The sequence below is a fragment of the Panicum hallii genome, chromosome 2 (genome assembly GCF_002211085.1).
Source record: "Panicum hallii strain FIL2 chromosome 2, PHallii_v3.1, whole genome shotgun sequence".
NCBI lineage: Eukaryota > Viridiplantae > Streptophyta > Magnoliopsida > Poales > Poaceae > Panicum > Panicum hallii.
In genome coordinates, this window is record NC_038043.1 from 43,302,546 (window position 1) to 43,323,103 (window position 20,558).

The window sequence follows — 20,558 nt, forward strand, 5'->3', positions numbered from 1 at the left end:
GAATTACCATACCCAAGTTACGTAATAATTAATCAAGATTAAGCATAAGACTACTGAAGACCAAGCCAAACCACCAAAGGTAAACCCCACTAATCAGACGGAGGATCTGGACCGCTCATGACCGTGAGCACGGCTAGTATACCAGTTTCACACTCTCGAGAGGTTGCACAACCTTACCCACAAGTCGTGAGCTACGCTAGTTGTTCATCACACTTCCTTAGGTGAGATGACTAGCAAGCACACTACGAGACCGTTGCAAAGGATCACGTTAGTAAGGTGTAACCGTTAAGGTTTCTGGATCAGCAACGATGGGGCCCACCTCACGGGGGTACAAGACACACAGCACAGACCAAGCCGGAGGAGCAGGGACCATTGAAGCTTACCACCCCTCTTGCCCCGCAGGTAAGTTACTCTCAAACCAAAATGACCTAATTAGTAAGTCAAGACCGTCCCATTCCAGACTTGTGGTTGCGCGGTTGTCCCAGATTGTCGCTCTATGAACCGGTCCTTATGGAGAGTGGCCAACCAAGCACTAAGCAACGTGCTGGCCCCCTAAACTATGTTTCTAACAAAAACATATTTTAAGGAGACGTGAGCCGCTCAAGCACACAGCACAGAGGGCCACTCTCAGAATTAAGTTGCATATAACCATTAATCAAATTAAATAAAAAGGACCGAGGTGTGTGAGAGCGCAGCACCTAGCACAACTAACCAAAATGCAACCCAAGGTATTTTTTATAAAGGATAAAAGGTGGCTAGGAAGTTCTTATAGGCATGCAGAATTAAAATACAGTATGAAATTGTATTTAAAAGTGATAGTATATTCATGTTATACTTGCCTTCCTCAAAGTTCTCCTGCTACTGCTCAAACTGCTCTGCAGAAAGGGGCTCCTGGTACTCGTCCAAAGGCTCAGCGTCTACTCACGATCGCAACGTCAAAACATGGTCCAGCACATACACATACATGCAAATAAAGACAAAAGATAAGAAACAGTACATCATTACATAAAAACAGCACACAAAACTATGGTAGAACTATTCTACGCGCTACAACGATCGTGTGAGCGCGAAAACCACCTAAAACGGAGCTAAAACGCGAAAACTAGGGTTAAAACAAGGTCCATGGGCTTTTCTATAAGAAAACAGAAGTTCCCAAGGGGTTCTGCGCAAAAACTGAGGACTAAAACAAAATTAACCCATAAACTTCGGTTTTAGACTGCAAAACCACGCGTCCAGGGGCAGCGGACCCTATTTCTGGAAAGTTCAAGGGCTTTGGTGCAAAAATAGGGGCTTAACTGGAATTATCTTTGAACGGAGGTGGACTGCGGGTTGATTTCGGGAAAACCCAGGGGCTCTTTAGCAAAAAAAACCAGGCTGAACCGGTATGTTCTAATTAGGGCCGTCGGATCTGGATCGAACAGTTCGGACCCGATCCAGTTCGGACGGTCCGATCTGCACGGCGGGGGTCCGGACGGTCCGATCTGGTTGGGCTCGCGGGGACGGCGGGTCTGCACGGCAGCGCATGCCGGCGACGGCGTTCCGACTTCGGGTGCGGCCTACGGTCCATGATAGCTAGCGTAAGAGGGAGAGGGGAACGTGCTGATGCTCACCGAGGGCTCGAACTGGCCGGAGAAACAGCGCAGGGGGGTCGACGTCGATGGCGAGCGGCGGCGCACGGACGGAGTTGGGGAAGAAGTTGCTGCAGAGGTCCTCCTAGTTCCTGGGCTCCGTGGATCGGCTCAGAGTGGTGCTGTGAAGGTACCACGGGAGTTAGGGAGTACGGAAACACGCCGGCGGCGATCAATTTTGGTAGAGGCCGAGCTCACCGGCAATGGCGGTCGTGGCGAAATTCGACGGCGAGGGCGAGCTGGGCGTGGCTATGGTTGCGGTCGCGGTTTAGGGAAGTCACAGGGGAGGCGGCCTGGTGCTTAAGAGGCGACGGGGTTGCCCTATGCGTGCGTGCCGCGGACCCTGCGGTGAAAGCGGATCGCGCAACGGATTTGCGAAATCCCGGGCTTTGGGGGCTTGGCTTCTAGAAGGTGAGGGCGCCGGCGAGGCTGGTCAGTGGGCCTCGAGCGTGCGCACTGGGGGCGGAGCGGGGCCACGGGCAGCAAGGGAGCGGCCGGGACGGCGGAGGCGGAACAGAGAGAACCGGCGCGGAGAAGAAGAAGGAAAGGAAGGAGATGGTCACTGACAGGTGGGGTCAGACTGAGGGAATAACTGAGAATAGAAAGAATGACTGAGAATAGAAGAAATGATTGAGAATAGAAGGAATGACTGACCTACTTTCCTGTTTTCTTCCCTTTCTTTTCAAAGCAACTCAAATCTATTGGAATTCAACTAAATTTTGAATTCAACTCCTATGCACTCAACCAAATAAAACTTATGCACCAGCATGAATGCACAAACATGTTGAGCCAAAATAAATTTTAATTCTTTGTGAATTAAATTATAAATAAATGCAAGCTAGGTAAAATAAATCCTTAGAAAATTTCTAGAGCCCAATTAAATTCATTATAAATCTCGAAATTTTTCCTTAGGGTGTTACACAAATTATGGGTAAATGGTAGCAATGAAATCTGGAAGCTCGTAAAGATACAGTAATCTTGTCCCATCAGTAGCTGCTTAGCCCGTCACAGGAAAAAGACTATGTTTTGCAGCTGCCTTGGTTCATGATAAGCTATAGGCTATTAAGTACACAAACCTAACCTATCAACAAGGAGCTCGTCCAACATGTAAACGCTGGCTTTGTCCATCCATAGAGGATGGTAGAAGGCTTTTAAGCAATCCATCCTTTTAGTGATTGATCTCTCACCCCACAGAAAAGATAAATAAGGTCCCCGTTCCACCCACATATCTATATTCCACTTGCGCTTTGTGTGTATGTGTTGATCTATTGAACACGGTTCCTCAGCATTTAAGACTTTAATTTGTTTCCGTGTAACGCTGCCGAGGGTGGATCTAAGACCCTGTTTGTTTCAGCTTATGCCTGATTTTGAAGGTTCAATTTTGAGAAATGCAAATGTCAGGTGACTTCGAAAATCCTTAATCAGCTGGATTCTCGATTCTCGATTCTGGAAGTCATCTGACTTTTGAATTTTTCAAAATCGAGTTTTCAAAATTGGCCAGAAGTTGAAACAAACGGGGCCTAAGATTGGCCCAATAAAGATTCACCATATCATAATGCACTAGGGGTGCAAATTTGTGGCCATATGAAATACTAGTGTATTTTCTTTCTGGATAATTACTCTGTCAAGATATAATTAATTCTGAATTTAGCAAAACTAATTTGATATTGTAGATGTTGATATATTTTTCCTATAAACCCAACGAAGTTGACTTTGGACAAAACTAAACCATCTAACATTTTGAACGGGGCAGTACTAACGACTCAAACTAAAGAAGGTCAATGGTGACCCTTATGGGCACTTATTGGCACCCTAAATTGTGAGGACTTTATGTCTTGGGCTAAACATGAATCCATTTCAAAGCTCATGGCTAACTTTACATGGTTTTCTTGGGCTATAATTTCTATTAAGTATGAAAAAGACTGTATTTCTTATTTTATTTTGGTAGAAGTTTGATTATTTGTCTATCGACAAGATATACTCGTTGCAACTCTTACGAGTTACGAGTACTTATGTCTTTAAGTTGTGTATCGAAGAGATGTTTCATTTTGTAATTTTATATAATCTAAAAAATAAGATGCCATCCATTTCTCTCCACCAATGTATCAACAGAATTATTGCTCAAAACACACATTCCACTAGTTATATAGTCATAAGTTAAAGTATGTTCAAATTAAGATCAATGCCCAAAATTGCCATTTACAGCCCCGGGAGTTCCATTCAAATTTTCGGCATTTGCGTTTCAGTTAGCGCGACTCAGGAGAAAAAAGGATCTTCACTTCGGTGTCAGGCTTGAATTCCTCCTCTCCTCCTCGCCGCTACATTTCTCTGAGAGGACTCTTCCCGCTACCGTGCGCTCGTGCAGAAATTTTCCATCTGCGCGAGCCCGGGACGCCACACAGCGGTGGTGGCTGGTGACCGGCCGGCCAGCCAGACAGCTAAAGACGACCCGTTACTGTGCCGCCGCAATCTTTGGCCCCCCCTGTCAGCGACGGACCATGACTAGATTTCAGCCCGGTCACCACGCGCTTGGTCCATAGGAGGCCCACGGAACCAGAGCCTCTCCTGACTCCTCTCCTTCCCCAGCCTCCATTCTTCCTCCTCCCCGCCCCTCTCCGACCCGAAGCGGAGGCCGTTCGATCGATGCAGACGCCGGCGACCACCTGCGGTGCCCGCGCGGGCGCCTTCGCCCCGTTCCCCCGCCACGAAGCTCCTCCTGGGAGCTCCAGGAAGCCCTTCCCTGGGCCTTCTCCGCGGGCGCCAGGGCTCCGGCTCGTCGCTCCCATGGCCTCCACCGTCGACTCGCCGGGGAGCTCCTCCGACTTCGCCAAGCGCATCGAACGCGCCTGGCTCATCTCCAAGGTTCCCCAGACTCCCTAATTAATCACTCTTATGTTCGGTGATGTTTGTTCATTCGATCCGTCCGGCATGTGATGTGTGAAGTTGCAGTCGTTTTAGGAATGTGGCGCTGTGGGTCTGTGGCTAGATTTCGTCCCTTCGCAAGGTGTACGTTGCAACTTGCAACACTGTATCTGGGTTTGGGCCTTGTATGTGAAACTTAATGGTTGTGGCGAATTCTCTTGCTGGTCATCTGAATTTGGTACCCTTATCGATAAAAATTAGTTAGGTATCCATAGGAGGACAACAATACGCTGTTGCTACTGGTGATTCAAACATCTATTTATAAATGTGTTGGTAGAAGATGCCGGGAATAGTATATGTAGATGTTGAACTCTAAATCCAAATATAAGGTACTGTTGCTAAAAAGAAAAAAGGCCTCATAGCATTTTGAGTGCATTGCGTGCAGTTAGACATACTAGAAATCGAGGGGTTAATGAGTAATGACTCAGATGTAATGATGTGTGTCTTTTATTTAGACTTTCTTTACAAGTTGGACTGTTCCACGTCGAATTCCTGAACAGATCTTTAAGGTGCTAATTTGGGGACCTTAGCCAGCTCTTCCGAAAATTGGTGGAGAAGGACTTCAACTCCTCACCACATTTTGCCAAACCCTCGTGCCAAAATTGTGGCAGGCCACAACTCATGGGAAACAAATTATTCACCATATTGCCGTAAGTTGCGGCTAGAAAAAGGTGTATGGCTGCTGGGCCAGAAGCTAAGAAATTGCAGCAAGCCACACATTTAGTCATGAACAAACAATAGCTGTACTTGGTCAGCCTTGTGGCCCTTGCCTATTGTTGTGGCAAACCATGATAGTGAACCAAACACCCTCCTAAGCTCCGTTGAGAAGCCACACCTTGCTTGAGGGAGCTTATCTAACTCTTATGAGTGGCAACAAAGGGCTTCGACTTTTTGAATTTAAAGGACTTTGTTTCCTTGTGAAGCCCAAGGACCCACACCATTTGAGGGAGTTTAAGCTACCAGTTCATTTAAGCTATGTAGAATCTCTTTTAAATAAGACTTGCCTTCTCCAGCATGTCTCTCTATGCGAGCATTGAACAACTCCGTTCATTAGGATTTGCTAAAGGAAGCTGTACAACTTTTTTTCTTATATCATAACTAGTGAGAATATTGATAATACTATGGTCATATAACTTTGCAGATTGTGGATTGGTATTCACAAAAAGAAATCCTCACTTTAAGGCATATTTGATATCGTAGGAGTGCGTTTGTATCATTTGATCAATTCAGTTACTTGTGTGTACTGTGTACAAACAAAAAAGGAGAAGTGTTCCAAAGTTTTAGAAGAACATGGTGTTGGAATTTTTCTTTTCATGCATGTGACTATAACCTAATGTGGAGAAGATGGATATGGAAATGGAAATGCCACTTATTCTAATTGGTTGCTTTTAATTCTTCAAAGCTCTGACTAATATAATTGATTACATAAAAGAGATATAATGTTAATTATATGATGCACATTGCTTAAAAGTTATAATTGCATTATTTAGAAATCAACTTTGTGGACTCCTTGCCTAAAGGGCAGCTAAATAATGGTCCCAAGTTTCTTGTTATTTCATCATCCGAGGCTGGTGATTAGAGAAGAGAGTTAAATTCGATCAGAAGTGGGCAAACCTAATCTTTATTCTATCTGAGCAGTGCTCTTTATTAGTTGTCCAGTCTTGTGCTGCCGTCTAACATTCATGATCTGGTATGCAGCAACCAAAACCAATTTCTTGCTCCTCCTGTCAATCTTCTGGCCATGTGGAGTGTAAGTGGTGTGCAGGCACTGGCTTCTTTATCCTTGGCAACAACATGCTGTGTGAAGTACCCTCAAGAAATACAAAATGTGTGATATGCTCTGGAAAGGTTGTGTAAATTGTTCCTTGCCATTCATTTACAGATTTTGCTAATACATCTAAATGCAGAGCACTTAATGTGAAATAAGTATATTGTACAGCACTTTGGTGTTCCATGAACAGGTTATTTTGACATGACTATGAAGTAATCTTTCAGACTTTTACATATGGTATTCTTCTATTTCAGGGCTTTGCAAGTTGTGCTGATTGCCAAGGGACTGGGTTTCGTGCCAAGTGGCTTGAAGAGCCTTCTGTTGACAAATGAGCTAAGGAAATCATTCATAGTGTAAATTTTACCATTTCACAGTAAATTAGGTAATTGTATGTACCTGTGTTCATATTCTCCACATGTAACTACGGCACTATTGTTTTCCTGTAACTGCATCAGTTCCATTCCTGTGACATGTTGTTAATTATTCAATATACCTTTTTCTATAAGAATATGAGTAGCACGAGGTACTTCTCGCTCTATCTCGCAGATTTTGCCTCCAGTATGCTGCATCTTTTCTTGTGCAATGCGCTTCATGCAGAAAATTAGGATATGCTGTTTCTCTTTCTCTTGCTTGTTCTGTATGTAAAAAGATGAATATGCATAGTCCTATTCAGGGAATATTATTACATCATGGTGAGGAAATTTGTTATTATTTCTATTTAAGTTATTCGTAATTTTTTATGCATAATACAATGTATCCTATTCATGTTATATTCTTTTTCTTTAATGTATCGTATCATCATGAGATCATATAATTTATGTCAGCATTTATGTTTTCTTCGCTCTTTTCTGATGGTTGAAATTGATCAAATTTCAAACAGATTTCCTGCCGCATGACATGGGAATAATGCCATATAAGTCTAAAATAGTGAAAATGAACTGCAATTGAACTGTAAATTTCTTCAGCAAGTCAGAGAGTGGTCTCATCTCATGTTAGCACCAGCCAATAACTTGACACATGAAGGCAAAAAGGCCAACCTTCTAAAACGTGCACAGGCCCCAAAGTAAGATTAGAAAAGATGATAAATTGTTTAACAGCTATGTATTCATTTTAATCTTGTTAATTTATTGATGTTACAAATAGTCCTTTGCAGAATTGGAACACTTTGGCTTGGTATAAGTTATAACGTGTGTAGTGAGGTTCACTTTAGTCTATTCCTTTTAACTGTACATTTTCTAGTTACATACCTCAGTACCTCAGTACATGCTACAACCATGAAATCTTGTGAAATGTTCAAGCCAAATCATCATTGGAAACACAGATCTGCCCAGTTGTAATTGTGTATTGTTGTTCTTTGCAGCAACAGTATTGAGTATTGTGGTTCATTTTAATCCGTATGCAGAAAATGCTGCCAGTTGAGATCAGTGTAGAATCAGGTGTCTACAAATCCTTGTGCTTCGTAGCTTCTATAGAACCAAAAACAAGATCTGGAACTTGGAAGGGATATGTTACTTTAGCATTAAGCAAACAAACCTGTACTTACACTGCCAGACCACTTTTTGACAACTTATGGACAAATTATTTGATTATGTGTGTTTCTTTTGTTAGCATGCTTGCACATATTTCTTGTAATTGTTTGGCACCATATTCTCACATGGCTGTATCTGATAATTTCTTATCAGATGGAAAGAGTAGCCCTAGATTTTATCTGTCTTTTGTCAGTAACAACTAATAGATCAAACTGAGCTGGCTTGTAAATTTCAGAAAATTGTTACTTTTTTAATCTGAAATTCGATGAGAGCAAAGCCGTGTCCAATGTAAACCTAAATAGTTGTGGTGTACTTTTGTGTTTTCTGATAGTGAGCTACTGAAGATGCCGAAATCCCTTTCAGCACCACTTTGAGGTCCGCAGTATCCCTTAGCTAAATGAATTTTATATGGCCATTCATGGACTTACTGCCTTGACTTAAAAATCTAGCTATTCCATAGCTTTTTATGGAACAAAGTTATTAGTTGGCTTTGGCACTGCCTCTTAACCTATGCATTTGGGCCAAGTACGCAAAGGACAATGTTTCAATCTACCCTATGCTACTGTTTTCTTCCTTTGGAAGTAAGTGAAATTATCCCAAAGATATGAAAGGAAGGGATAACGTTGTGAAGTATTCATGAAGCTTGCAGTATTGTTGCACCGCTATGGACAAGTCAGTTATTTGTCCTGAGCAATTATGGCTTTATTTCAAGGATAGTTTTCTTTACCTCAGTTGTCCATTTGGTTAATGCTTTGTAAATTCCAAGATGGTTATTTATGTATCTATACATGCTGATGGTTGAGTGGTGCATATTGCCCGTTGGTATATTTCAGTGATTTCAAAAACAATAATGAATCAACGTTGTCTGTATGTTTGCAGTTCCAAATACATGCAGGGGATCTTTTTAATGTAGCTTTGTGCTTTTGCTGGTTAACTTCTAACCGCAATTTTTTACTATTCTGTATTGTATGAGGCTGTATGCACTGACTATTTATTTTTGCATTGTTGTACCATGCCATCATATTTATCTTTGGGTGCCTTATCTTTGGTAAAACTAAAGGTGAATGATTCTGTAGAAAAGGGGATGGTGCATTGATATCCGGAAATCTCTTATATTTCCCTGTTTTGTCTTTTTATATTTTGCTGTGGGCTATTTTATCTTTTCTGTTGGGCTCATTTGGCTATGGGGGGCAGAGATGGTGTCAGCAGTTAAGACAAAAATTGTACCAAGGATTGGACTGCTTTGAGCCATACAACGCAGATCCTCCAAATGGAAGTAGCCAAAGCTGTTGTTTGTTTGCCATTGCAATTGATAGAACTTACAGCGCAAAACAAAACGACAATTGATTGGAGTTGTATGAATTGATTGTGACTTTTATGGCATATCACTGTTACCCTGATATGTGAAAGTTCTGCATTAGATATATGGAATTTATACAGCATGTACAAAATAATGTCTCAGTATATAGGATTCTGTTGTCTGTAACTTTACCTTGGACAGAGTGCTTGAAATTAGATATCTTCATGAGTCATGACTAGACTTACCTTGATGAGTTTTTGCAGTTTTGTTTCTAGATCTGCTGTATTGAGAAAATTGACCGGGTATCAAATGATCAAAACCTACTCTCTTTTTTTTTATGCGATGGCTGATCTGGACATTCAAAGAAGCTATGGGAGATGAAGAGAAGCTAGACAACCCAAGGTCATCTCTAATCATCCAATAAATAGTTATGGTTTTACAAGCCCACTCTCAATATCTTCAGGTACATTCTCAAATCTCCCTTGCTGTCCCATCCGGATGGTAAGATTGCATTGCTATTTTTTTTTACCTGATGCTATTGAGAACCGGATGAAAATGATGCGCACATTGGGGAAATTTTGTCATGCCCCAAGTAGCCCTATGCATGGAGCTCAATCACACAAATACATGCAGGGGATCCAATTGCTTGTCGATTAGGGAATCTTAAGGTGTTGTCGGAGTTTGTGTTAGCACTCTGCAAAATAATTGTGAGGGGTTGGGTTTGCGTGTGATGCTGGTTTACTCTGTCCAGTCCAACCATAAGAGACATAATTAGTCCATTTGGTGCATGATGAGCGAGGCATGCTGGACCTGATTGGTCCCCGAGAGGCTGCTGGGGCGTATGAGGTATGACTCTCGCAATCTGGTTGGTTTGAGGCATAGGTGGCTGGCTTCAAGTCCTTCTGCCCCCAGCTGCCACTGCGGTCCTGAACTGAGCATCAGGTGTAGGCAGGCATTAAGAATTGTCCATCCGCAAAATCATGGTAGGGATCAGCGCATTATAAAGGTTTTCTTTCGATAGCAAGGCACGTAAAATAAATTAGATTTGTCTATTTAATTTATTGTCACGGAATACAGTTGAACACTTGAACTGTTGGCTGTTTTTAAGTCCAGCTGGTGATCGACAAGGTAATGAATTCACCAGCTGGACAGGATGAGTGAGTATTATGTACTGTAAGTAGGGCCGCAAATCTTAGATAACCTGAGTCCAATTTGACAGTGTCTAAGAGCCCCTTTGGGTTGTAGCAAGTTTAGAATATTTGAATCACTAGAATCACCTTTTCCATTTAAGGATCCTTTCAGAGAGAGCAATTGACTTGCTCAAAATTCTTGTGGGATTGCATTCCTAACCCCAACTCCTTAGGAGACCAAACTTGAACTCAATCCTAAAACTTAGAGAAGTCCAATTCATCTCTCTTTTTCTTTGCCCGCTCTCTCGCTTCATTCCTCCAAGATTGTTGTACTGCTTCTCCACTCCAAAATTATTGTTCCAAAATTATCTATCTATCCTACATTTTTCAAACTGCTGCCTTCCAAAGAAGTGGCGTCTCGAAGCTCCTTCCACAGCCTCACTGAAGCACTCGCAGTGACCAAACTGGAGCTAGCGATCTTGCAAGCCGCTGCAGTCGTGATCACCGGCATTGGTCCTGGACGAGTGTTTACTCGGTACAGGTTCCCGTCCCATCAGCAGGTTAACATGGCCGCTTCAGAACCGGAACATGCACGCTTTGGATCTTTGTGGAGTTGAGCAGCTTCAGCTCCGGTGCGGCGACGGATGTGCATGCACATCGGCATCACTACGGGGGGCGTCACGGGTTGCCGTTGCGGCGTCATGACTGGGAGAATGTACCGGTTTTAAGGGAGGGGGGCGGACCGTGACCTTCGGGCGGTCGGAATCCGTTGGGGCCTTGGGGGTTGCTCAAATCCGTCATAAATGATAAATCCCAGCCCCATTTGCTCATCAGGAGGCTCTTTCCTCTGGAGCCAAATGATTCGTTCGGCATGAAAATGAAGAACTGGCGATGGAAATATGCCGGCTCACCCAAATGTGACACTGGTTTACTCTTTCCTCCTCCATCATATCACTGTCTTTTATTTCAAAAAAAAAAAGTCATATCGCTGTCTGCTTGTTGTCAAACTCTTATTTTCCTGAACACTATAAGTTCTCCGAAGAAAAGTGAAGTGCATGGCCAGATAAGAAGCCCCGCGATGCCGGTTTGTCTCCGGGTCAACAAAAAGTCTTTGTTCTCGGTTGTTTTTACAAAGAATTTAAACATTCTCTTAGAGGAAAAAAAAGAGAGAGAGAAGGTAACTATCAATCTGGGCACGTGTTTTTCCTCTAGTTCTGCGGAAATTCTTACATTCTTGCCTTGGAGAAATTCGTTCGACGGCTAATGGAGCGTGGAATAATCCTCACATCTCATCACGATGAGAAATGAGGCTAAGACTTGGGGGATGCGACTTTTTGACACTTTAGCCAGTGTTTGGTCAAATGGGAGCAACCTAGTGCCTGTTGTTTGTCATTCACATGGAACGGAGGAATGAAGTGTCATGAGAAACCCACAATATCATTTTCTAGATTAATTCCCACAAGAACTGAGAAAACAGAGAATCGCTGGAATTGCAAATCAAGTACTCGGGTGGCGGTAGTTTTCCTGACGAGGCAAAGTTGAATCCTAAAGAAAAATGTTAGGATTGAACCGTCTCGAGATTTTGCACTTTTAGCTGTGCTGCCGCCCACCCCTCCTCCGTTCGCCACCTCTGGTGGCCGCCGACGCCGCCTGGCACGGCCAGGCGGCGGCGGCCCACAGCTGGGCCGAAGCCGGCCACCTCGCTTCCCCTCCCCTTCTCTCTCTTTTCCACCAACCCGGATCGCACACCACCTCCTCTCTCGCCGCTGCCAGTCGCCGGGGGCGAGATACGGCGTTGGGGTTGCCGGATCTTACCAGCCCATGGGCGGATCTACTGTCGCCGGGCTTTGCCGCCTCGGCGCCGCGGCATGCCCCATCGGCCCACGCGCCGGCCTTGGCCCAACCCCTGTGCCGTCGTGCCTGGCCCCCAGCGGTCGATGGCGCCACTGCCCTCACCGCTGGAGCCTCGGCTCCGGTGGCTAGGGCTACGGGCCCTTTCGGTACATACAGATAGTGGTACCTCCTACTAGTGCATCCAGCCCGAGGGATGCGAGGTTATCTGTAACCTCGCACTAAGCTTCTGGGCAAAGGGCCTAAAGCCCGGGCCTGACAACTGGGGGCACAGTCTCCGGACCTCACCCCACGTACTAGCAGGTCCGGTGCCTCCACGTGCCCGCAAGGACGAAGTGCTCAGGAACAGCTACCACGGGCTCGGACCTCCGCGGGATGGTCTTGGGCCCCCCACGTGTGGGAGCCGGACTCCCAGGGGGCCTGAGCGCCTGGGCCAGCCAGGGGGCCTGGACCTCCCATCCCACCTGGGAGGAGGTCCGGTGCCGCCACGTGCCCCTGAGGAAGCGGCCGCTATATCAGCACCGCCACGTGTCCGGTGGATTCCAGCCTTCTGTGAGAAGTCAGCCCAACTACCGCATTAAATGCGGGTGGTTGGGGTGCGCGCACCCAAGACAAGGCATGGCTGCCTTCTGACACGTTGGGCAGGTATGGGTGACATCACGATAAGCCCGCCAGTTACCGAGGCGGCACGTCACATCACAACGCCGCATGCGTGGGCGAGGGACGTATGGTTACATCACAGCGCCGCGCGCGTGGGCGAAGAGTTATTATGACCTGCTGCAGGAAGGCCATAACGTGCGCTGCTACAGTGTGCAAAGGCTACAGCACGGCAGGTCATTATAGCCCCTTTGCCTATCAGCGAGAGCTGACTCTACAGCGACAGCACGACTCCCTCTACGCATGTCTACGACAGCAGACCCTATGCTAGCAAGACAGCACAAGACCATATCCAGATGGAGCATACACACGGAGGGTGATGAGAAAGATCTCAGGATCCGAGGCATTTAAGGCTCCAATATGTACGTTATTTAATATGTGGCCGGATCCACCTGTCGGGGCCCCGCTCAGTGTACTCGCTCCCCTTGAGTCTATAAAAGGGAGAGAGCGCACTTTAGAACACAAATTTTGACGGACTCTCAGAAGTTTCACTAACTCACAGGCAATACAACACACAGTGGACGTAGGGTATTACGCTTCGGCGGCCTGAACCACTCTAAACCCGTGGGTGCTACTCGTGTTCATACACCTCTAGATCGAGCATTCTTTGACTATCCCCAAACTCATCCTAAGCTAGGATTAGGCGGGTGCACTCCGCCACCCAGCTGGAGAAATCCTCCGACAGGCCCTCTATCGCCGGCTTTGCCTGCAGGGTGCTCGGTGGGCGAGGGCGCCACCGTCGCCGCTCGCTCCGGGGCTCGTCCCGATCCCTCACCAGCCTCCCACCTCTGGCCGGCCCTCACGTGGCCAGCTGGCCACCGCCGCTACTCGGCTCGAGGTGGGGGCTGCCCCACCGGTGGCTCGGGTTGCCGCCGCCGCTCGCCCTCGGGTGGCCGGTTTGCTGTGCCTTGGATGGCCCTGGCGGCTGGGGCTTTGCTGCGCCGTCGCCGCTTGTCCTGGGGCAGGTTGTCGTCCGGGGGCCGTCTGCAGCTGGGTGTTGGCCGGCGGGCGCTTTTGCGCTGCGGCGTTTTTCGTCTTCGGATCTGGGGAGGGAACAAGGTGGAGGCTAAAGCCTAGGTCTGCTCGCAGGCCAATGACGGCGACGCCCTCAAGCGCCGTTTATCTTCTTGAAGGCATCATTCCTTACCCCTTTTCCCTCCTCTCCGGTGAGCTTTCGGGTGAAAGCTTTGACCTTTTTGGTCGGACGACGACGGCGCCTGTGGCGTCACTCCCTCCCTGGAGGTGTCGTCTTGGAAACTTTGCTGGCAGTGGTGGTGGTGGTGGTTTGCTCTCCTCAGAGAGCTTCCGCTTATGCGCCTACCTTTGCTCGTTTCGTCTACATCGTCCGGGTTGTAATGGTCGTCTTCTGGCGGATGCTTTGCCGCCCTTCTATTCGTTGGCGGATACTTTGCCGCCGTGCTGCTCTGGCGGATGCTTTGCTGCCGCCATCGTGTTGGTGATCACTTCAGGCGGATGCTTTGCCGCCGTGGTGGGTCGGGTGGAGGCTTTGCTACCTTTGTCGTGTTGTTGACCTTTGCTCTCTTGGTATTTTAGTATCTTTTAGTAGGTTCAGTTGTGGTCGTACCTAGGTTTGTGGGTTCGTCTGTGTTCCCCTCATTTTTTCTTATTGTTGTTGTTGTTTGTTATACGAGTCGCCTGCTATTTGCTTGATGGTGCTCTATTTCCGTTTTAATAGTCTCTACATATTAAAATTTGTAATGGTCGTATTGCTTTTATCTTAATAAAATATGTGCTCAAACACGTACGAGCTCAAGCACGTTCGCGAAAAAAAATCCAACACTTTCCTTCCACCGCTCCAAACGGCAAACGCCACTTTTACAGTATCAGTCTGCGAGACATCTTACACAAAGCCCTGCCGTTCGGCCCCAACTTTGCAGCATGCAAAACAAGTGATGATTGATGAGCACCTTGCTTTCATCATGCACAAACACTATCTACCAGTCTCAGGGCTCTTAAAAAATTTCCTTCCCACACCTCTCTACTATCACCTCGCCATTCTCTTGTTTTCGCAGTACGGTACCAGCAGCACCGAGTGAGGCTGTAAACTTTACAGTCGAAAAACGACCCTCTACGTTGCTGTCACAACGTGGAAAACGAGCCTGATGCCCCTCTCTCACGGTGCGCCGGACTTCGGTACGTGACGGCTGAAAAGCATCCTGTGGACGACTATGTTGTAGTAGTGGAGCTCGGTCAAAGTGGTGATGGAAGCTGAAACTAGCAACGAGCTCTTTGTGCTCCCTGCAGAGACGAGGCATGCCCGAAATTTAGAAACGACGTGGCGCCCGGGTGGCCATCGGATGGCTTTCATCTGGCCGCCGTGGGGCTCGTTCGACTCGCAGGTGCTGACGGCTCGCTAGGGACAAACAAGACGCCGCTCTTAGCCGGCCAATCAGATGGATCAGAAAATTTCAGAGAGAGAGAAGGCCGGCTGCCCCCATGACTCCATCTCTCTCTCCCGTCCTTCTACCTCCTCTGCTCATTTGGCATCTGCCCTGCTCTCCAAACACCAACTAATTTTGCCGCCCCATCACCCAGCCATTCCAATCCCTCTCTCGCTCCGCATCTTTAAAACGGCCACTTCCAGAGGCCACCATAGTTGGCCACCCACCTCTCCCTGCTCTCCTCCTCCTCCAGTCTCCCCCTCTCTCTGCACTGTCACAATGGCCAAGCCGCGCAAGAACAGCACCGCCGCTGCCGCCGCCGCCAACAGTAACAGCGCCGCCGCGGCCGGTGACGCCGGGGTGCGCGTGAAGCCGAAGCGCACGAGGAAGAGCGTGCCCCGGGAGTCCCCCTCGCAGCGCAGCTCCATCTACCGCGGCGTCACCCGGTGAGTTCATTCGTCGGCTATCTTCCTACGCGTGGCGCCGTGGCCTGCTGATCGCTCGCTCACCCGGCGAAATCGATCGGTGGCAGGCACCGGTGGACGGGGCGGTTCGAGGCGCACCTGTGGGACAAGAACAGCTGGAACGAGACGCAGAACAAGAAGGGCAAACAAGGTCAGTGGTGAATCCTCCTCTGCCTCCGCTTGCTGAAATTTTTTACCGCTAGCAGCAGAGGGCAGAGGCGACGGTCCCCAGCAGCCAAGATCACGATGCCATCTCTGATCCCGGCTAGCAAAGGGGCCATGCGTATAAAAGTAGAGTGGCGCATAGCGTAGAGGTAGTAGCAGCAGCTTGGAATATTTTAGATGGTATTAGTAGGAGTAGGATTCCAGCAGACTCGTGTCAGTGGCGAAAGCTTATTTAATTACAGCAGTTAGTAGGATTTGATTAAGTGAGATTGATGCGTGTTATTAGTACGGTATTTGATTCAGAAGGGGAGTCTGACCATCTTGTTCTTGCTGCTCTTTTTGTTGTTGGTGCATGCAGTTTACCTCGGTGAGGCTCTCGACTCACGACCTTGGCATGACACGGGAGGAGCTAGCTCTGGCTACACTCCTCTCTCTCTCTCTCTCCCCCCCCCCCCCCCCCCCCCCCCCCTTCTCTCTCTCTCCAAGAAAAGAAAAGGAAAAATCAAAGCTAACTAATGGCGTGTTGCTCATCGCGGTCTCTCCCTCCGGCTGTGCTGTGCGTGTGGCAGGCGCGTACGACGACGAGGAGGCAGCGGCGCGGGCGTATGACTTGGCGGCATTGAAGTACTGGGGCCCCGACACCATCCTCAACTTCCCGGTACCGCCAAAATTCATTGGGCGCACGCGCCGGCACAATTGCTCGCACAGCTCTATTTCCCTGCCTGCCATCTCGTGACATGCATCCCTGCAGGCGTCCGCGTACGAAGAGGAGCTCAAGGAAATGGAGGGGCAGTCCAGGGAGGAGTACATTGGATCCCTGAGGAGGTACTGCTACTACTCTTAGGCAGCACAGCTCTTTGGTTTGGCAACAAATTTTTCAGCGATCATCTTATCGAAAGTACCGAAACCACGCCTAAATTTAACCAAATAATCAGGTCCATGAAATTTATCCGCAGGAAAAGCAGCGGTTTCTCCAGAGGCGTATCGAAATACCGAGGCGTCGCGAGGTAATCCATCTCTACGACCTATTGGAAAACTCTTTTTTTTTACAAGGAAAAATATTGAAACCCTTAGTTCTAGACGGATCATCAATCATAGTGCATGCAGTGGAATTTGGGATAAGAAAACCAAACAGTATAAATTCGTAATGTACACCGTTAATCTTTACAGACATCACCACAACGGGAGATGGGAGGCGAGGATCGGTCGTGTTTTCGGGAACAAGTATCTCTACCTCGGCACCTACGGTAAATTCATTTTCTTTGCGAAAGAAATCACTTTTGCTGAATATAAAAGAGTAAAAAAAATAGTTGGGAACATTAAATTTTTTTTATTTAATCACAATCCATGATCATTATAGAGTGCACCAATTTTTCAAACTATATGAGTGCACTAAATTTTGGAGGTATAGATCATGGCTCCGTACCTGGAGTGTGCCAAGCCAAATCTGATGAGTAGTGCTAAGCGCGAGCTGTTCGGGCAACTGTAGAGCAGCCTACACCGGGTGTGGCCCCCTCCCCTGGTGACGGCCCTCGGTCACATCGGGTACGAATTGATTGGCCGTATGAATTCCCAACTAATTCCTGCATCCTCTGACCGCAATGGCTCCCGGTTAGACTCCACCAATGGCGCCACGTGTTCCTAGTGCTAGAGCACCTGTTTGGAATGTTGGGATCCTCCTCTAAACATTTGCGAGAATTCTATCCTTGTGAAGAAGCATTTGCCGCCACGATTTAAATACGAATTAGCGAGTCCATGATCACGAGGTTTGGGGGGGATGGTCTCGATGGAATGGAAGCAGTTGGGGGTGAGAAAGATCAGCGGCTGATGATGCAGGAGGCGAGGCCATTTGGCCGCAACTTGAATTCCGGTTAGTTGTGGGGGGGGGGGGGGGGGGGGTGGGACGATTAGATGCAGTGACCTCACCTCACCGACGTCGACGGCCCCGGCCGGGGCCAGCAGCACCAACCAGCTTCCAACGGCCCCCCTGTGCCGCTCTGCACTTACTACCGGAGCATAGCATCCATTAACACTGAGATCATCACAATCAAGACTCATAAAAAGAGATGTAGGAGCAGTGACTACTCCGGTGGAGCAAGGATGGACACGATGGATGTGTGCTTCAACTGTCGCTAGCACAGCACACGAATGTAGCTGCAACTGTTCCTCTTCTGAAACCTTCAGAAGTGTCCTGATCAGGATTCAGGATAAAGCTCTGTTTGGAATGCGCCAGTTTCGATCAGATTCGTGTGAAATTTATGAGTTCCGGACTAACGAATGAGCAGATCAGGAAGGATGTTTCAAATTTCTCCAAAAAATTGCGTCTTTCGGTGCTGAAGCGGACGTTTTTGTGCACGGCATGCAGCGACGCAGGAGGAGGCGGCGATGGCGTACGACATGGCGGCGATCGAGTACCGGGGCCTCAACGCCGTCACCAACTTCGACCTCAGCCGCTACATCAAGTGGCTCCGCCCGGGCGCCGACGGCGGGGCGGCCGCCGCGCAGGACCCGCACCCGATGCTGGGAGGCCTGGCGCAGCAGCAGCTGCTGCCGCCGGCGGACGCGGTCATCGACGCCGCCGCGTTCCAGCACGACCGCCGCCAGGGCGGCGCGGAGCTCCCGCTGCCGTCGAGGACGTCGCTGGGCCACACGCCCACGACCTCGGCGCTCAGCCTGCTGCTGCAGTCGCCCAAGTTCAAGGAGATGATCGAGCGCACGTCGGCGGCCGAGAGCGGCACCACCACGTCCTCGTCCTCGTCGCCGCAGACGCCGTCCCCGTCCCCGCCGCCGCCGTCAGTGCAGGCGCAGCATCAGGCGGCCAGGGACGGCGGCGCCGCCTCGCCGCAGTGCGGCTTCCCCGAGGACATCCAGACCTTCTTCGGCTGCGAGGACGTCGCGGGCGTCGGCGTCGGCGTCGACGTGGACGCGCTCTTCTTCGGCGACCTCGCCGCGTACGCGTCGCCGGCGTTCCACTTCGAGCTGGACTTGTAGCTCACCGCACTCGGTTGCGCTATAGGCCTTAATTACTTTTAATGGATAATATGGATTTTTTTGTCGATATAGGAGAATCCGATCACCATGTGAACCAAGAAATGGTGAGCCAAGCAAACAAGAGGAGGAAGTAGCACAGCCAGACAGCACACCTAGTCTGTCGAGAAATTTACAGTGGTAGTGAGATTTACTGAACAATTAAGTTTGTATTATTTTTTCACCTTGGAAACCGAGGTAGGTAAGAGTGAGTGAGGGCGTGTGTGAGCGAGCAAGAGATTGTTTCATTTGTTTCATTCCTGATGAATCCTGACAAAAAGGAAAACAGCAACCATATACATACATATATTCATATAAACATACCTGATGATTTGTTTTCTCCTAAAAGAAGTGCAGCATGCTCTCATCTGTAGTCTTGCATTGTTCACATGGATGGTCCTGCCTCCTGAGCAATCCTGTCAGTTAGTAGTAGGCTGGTCTCTGAAACCCTGTCTCGGCATTCGAATTCTGAAGGTTTGACCCATCAAAAAAAAATTCTGAAGATTTGCAGCCACTCATACAAAGTTACCACCACCGCTAACAGCTTTTACAGCGCAAGAACGCGGCTGCGATTTGAGGCTGAGGACGTCCTTGCACTGCACGTGCGCTGGCCCAGTTCTGTCGTGCCGAAGCAGGGCGGCGGCCGCGCCCACGGCGGCGATGTGCTCGCCGTCAGATTGTGCGTGCACTGGCTGGCAGTGAGAAATGCAAGCGTGTGGCTGTAAACGGAATGGTCAGTCACTGGGCCACTGCCTCACTGCCGCAGCGTCACTGGCTGCTCGTCTGGTCCGGAGCGCCGTACAAACTGGTCCAGCACGCGGCAGCCACTCGTTCCGGACGGCGACGTGTCAGAACGGCTGGCTGCCGGGCGGTCGCCCCCCGCCGGCCGGCGGCAGCCGCTCGTCATCTACGGCGAGGCGTGGTTTGGCATGGCTGTTGGCTGGTTCGTCTTCGTTGAAACCGATGATACATCTTGCTCCGGCAGGCCGCGCGCTCACTGTTCATGCCGGCGCCGTCGGCCTGCTCTGGCGACGACGAACGGTGCTCGGGGAGGAGCTCTTCGTGGGCGCCGTCGTCGCTTTGCCCGTAGCGCTGCTACGGCTAAACGCACCCGTTGGATTTAGCCGGTGATTGGCTCGTCTCTGAACATACTCCCTCCTTGCCTTTGGCCTATTCCGGTGTCGGGGTGCCAAGAAAGATCCTCAGTTGTCGGTTTCTGACAAAAAGCTTGGTTTGTCTTTGGCAATGTCGCGGCGGCGGAGGATGCGAAGACGTGGTGGTGGCAGTTTCTTTGCCGTCAGAATTACATTGCGTGATTTCCTGCATGGAAGCGGGGTAAGACCAGGTCTGCATCTTGGCGACTGATGATGGTGAGAGGCGTGTCCATCAAAGCCTTGAAGTTCAGACCAGGCCCAGTTTAATAGCCCATCAAAGCCAGGCCCAAAGTGAACAACGTTATACTAGTTCTCTTGATGTTAAGTCCAGAATAATTTTCTTTTTCAACAAAGATGGACCCATCACATCATGCACGATTCTTTCAGAATCGAAACATTTTATTGCCATTTCTGAGAGTATACAAGTACTCCTCTGCCGTTACTTACACCTGCTATCAGATGGTTCATACTACCCTATGCAGAGGCAAAGGAGTTTGAACCATCTATGGACCCTTTCAGGCCCATTTTGAAATAAAGAAATTGGGGGAGGAATTTCGT

At 48.4% G+C, this 20,558-nt stretch overlaps 2 protein-coding genes across 3 annotated transcripts; both read left to right on the forward strand.

The window, feature by feature from the left end:
• Positions 1-4,152: 4,152 nt before the first annotated feature.
• On the forward strand, positions 4,153-6,826 carry LOC112879448. Its single transcript, XM_025943696.1, has 3 exons — positions 4,153-4,490; positions 6,249-6,398; positions 6,576-6,826. The coding sequence occupies exons 1-3, from the start codon at positions 4,272-4,274 to the stop codon at positions 6,651-6,653; spliced, it is 447 nt and encodes a 148-aa protein (XP_025799481.1). The 5' UTR covers positions 4,153-4,271; the 3' UTR covers positions 6,654-6,826.
• Positions 6,827-15,103: 8,277 nt separating this feature from the next.
• Positions 15,104-19,165, forward strand: LOC112879382 (AP2-like ethylene-responsive transcription factor At1g16060). Of its 2 annotated transcripts, none has more exons than XM_025943623.1 (8): positions 15,104-15,636; positions 15,723-15,805; positions 16,178-16,186; positions 16,389-16,477; positions 16,571-16,644; positions 16,755-16,826; positions 16,990-17,066; positions 18,185-19,165. In XM_025943623.1, the coding sequence occupies exons 1-8, from the start codon at positions 15,203-15,205 to the stop codon at positions 18,808-18,810; spliced, it is 1,464 nt and encodes a 487-aa protein (XP_025799408.1). In that variant the 5' UTR covers positions 15,104-15,202; the 3' UTR covers positions 18,811-19,165. The 2 variants fall into 2 exon arrangements, with proteins under 2 accessions (XP_025799408.1, XP_025799409.1); XM_025943624.1 differs by having other exon boundaries at positions 15,115-15,636; positions 16,776-16,826.
• Positions 19,166-20,558: the final 1,393 nt, after the last annotated feature.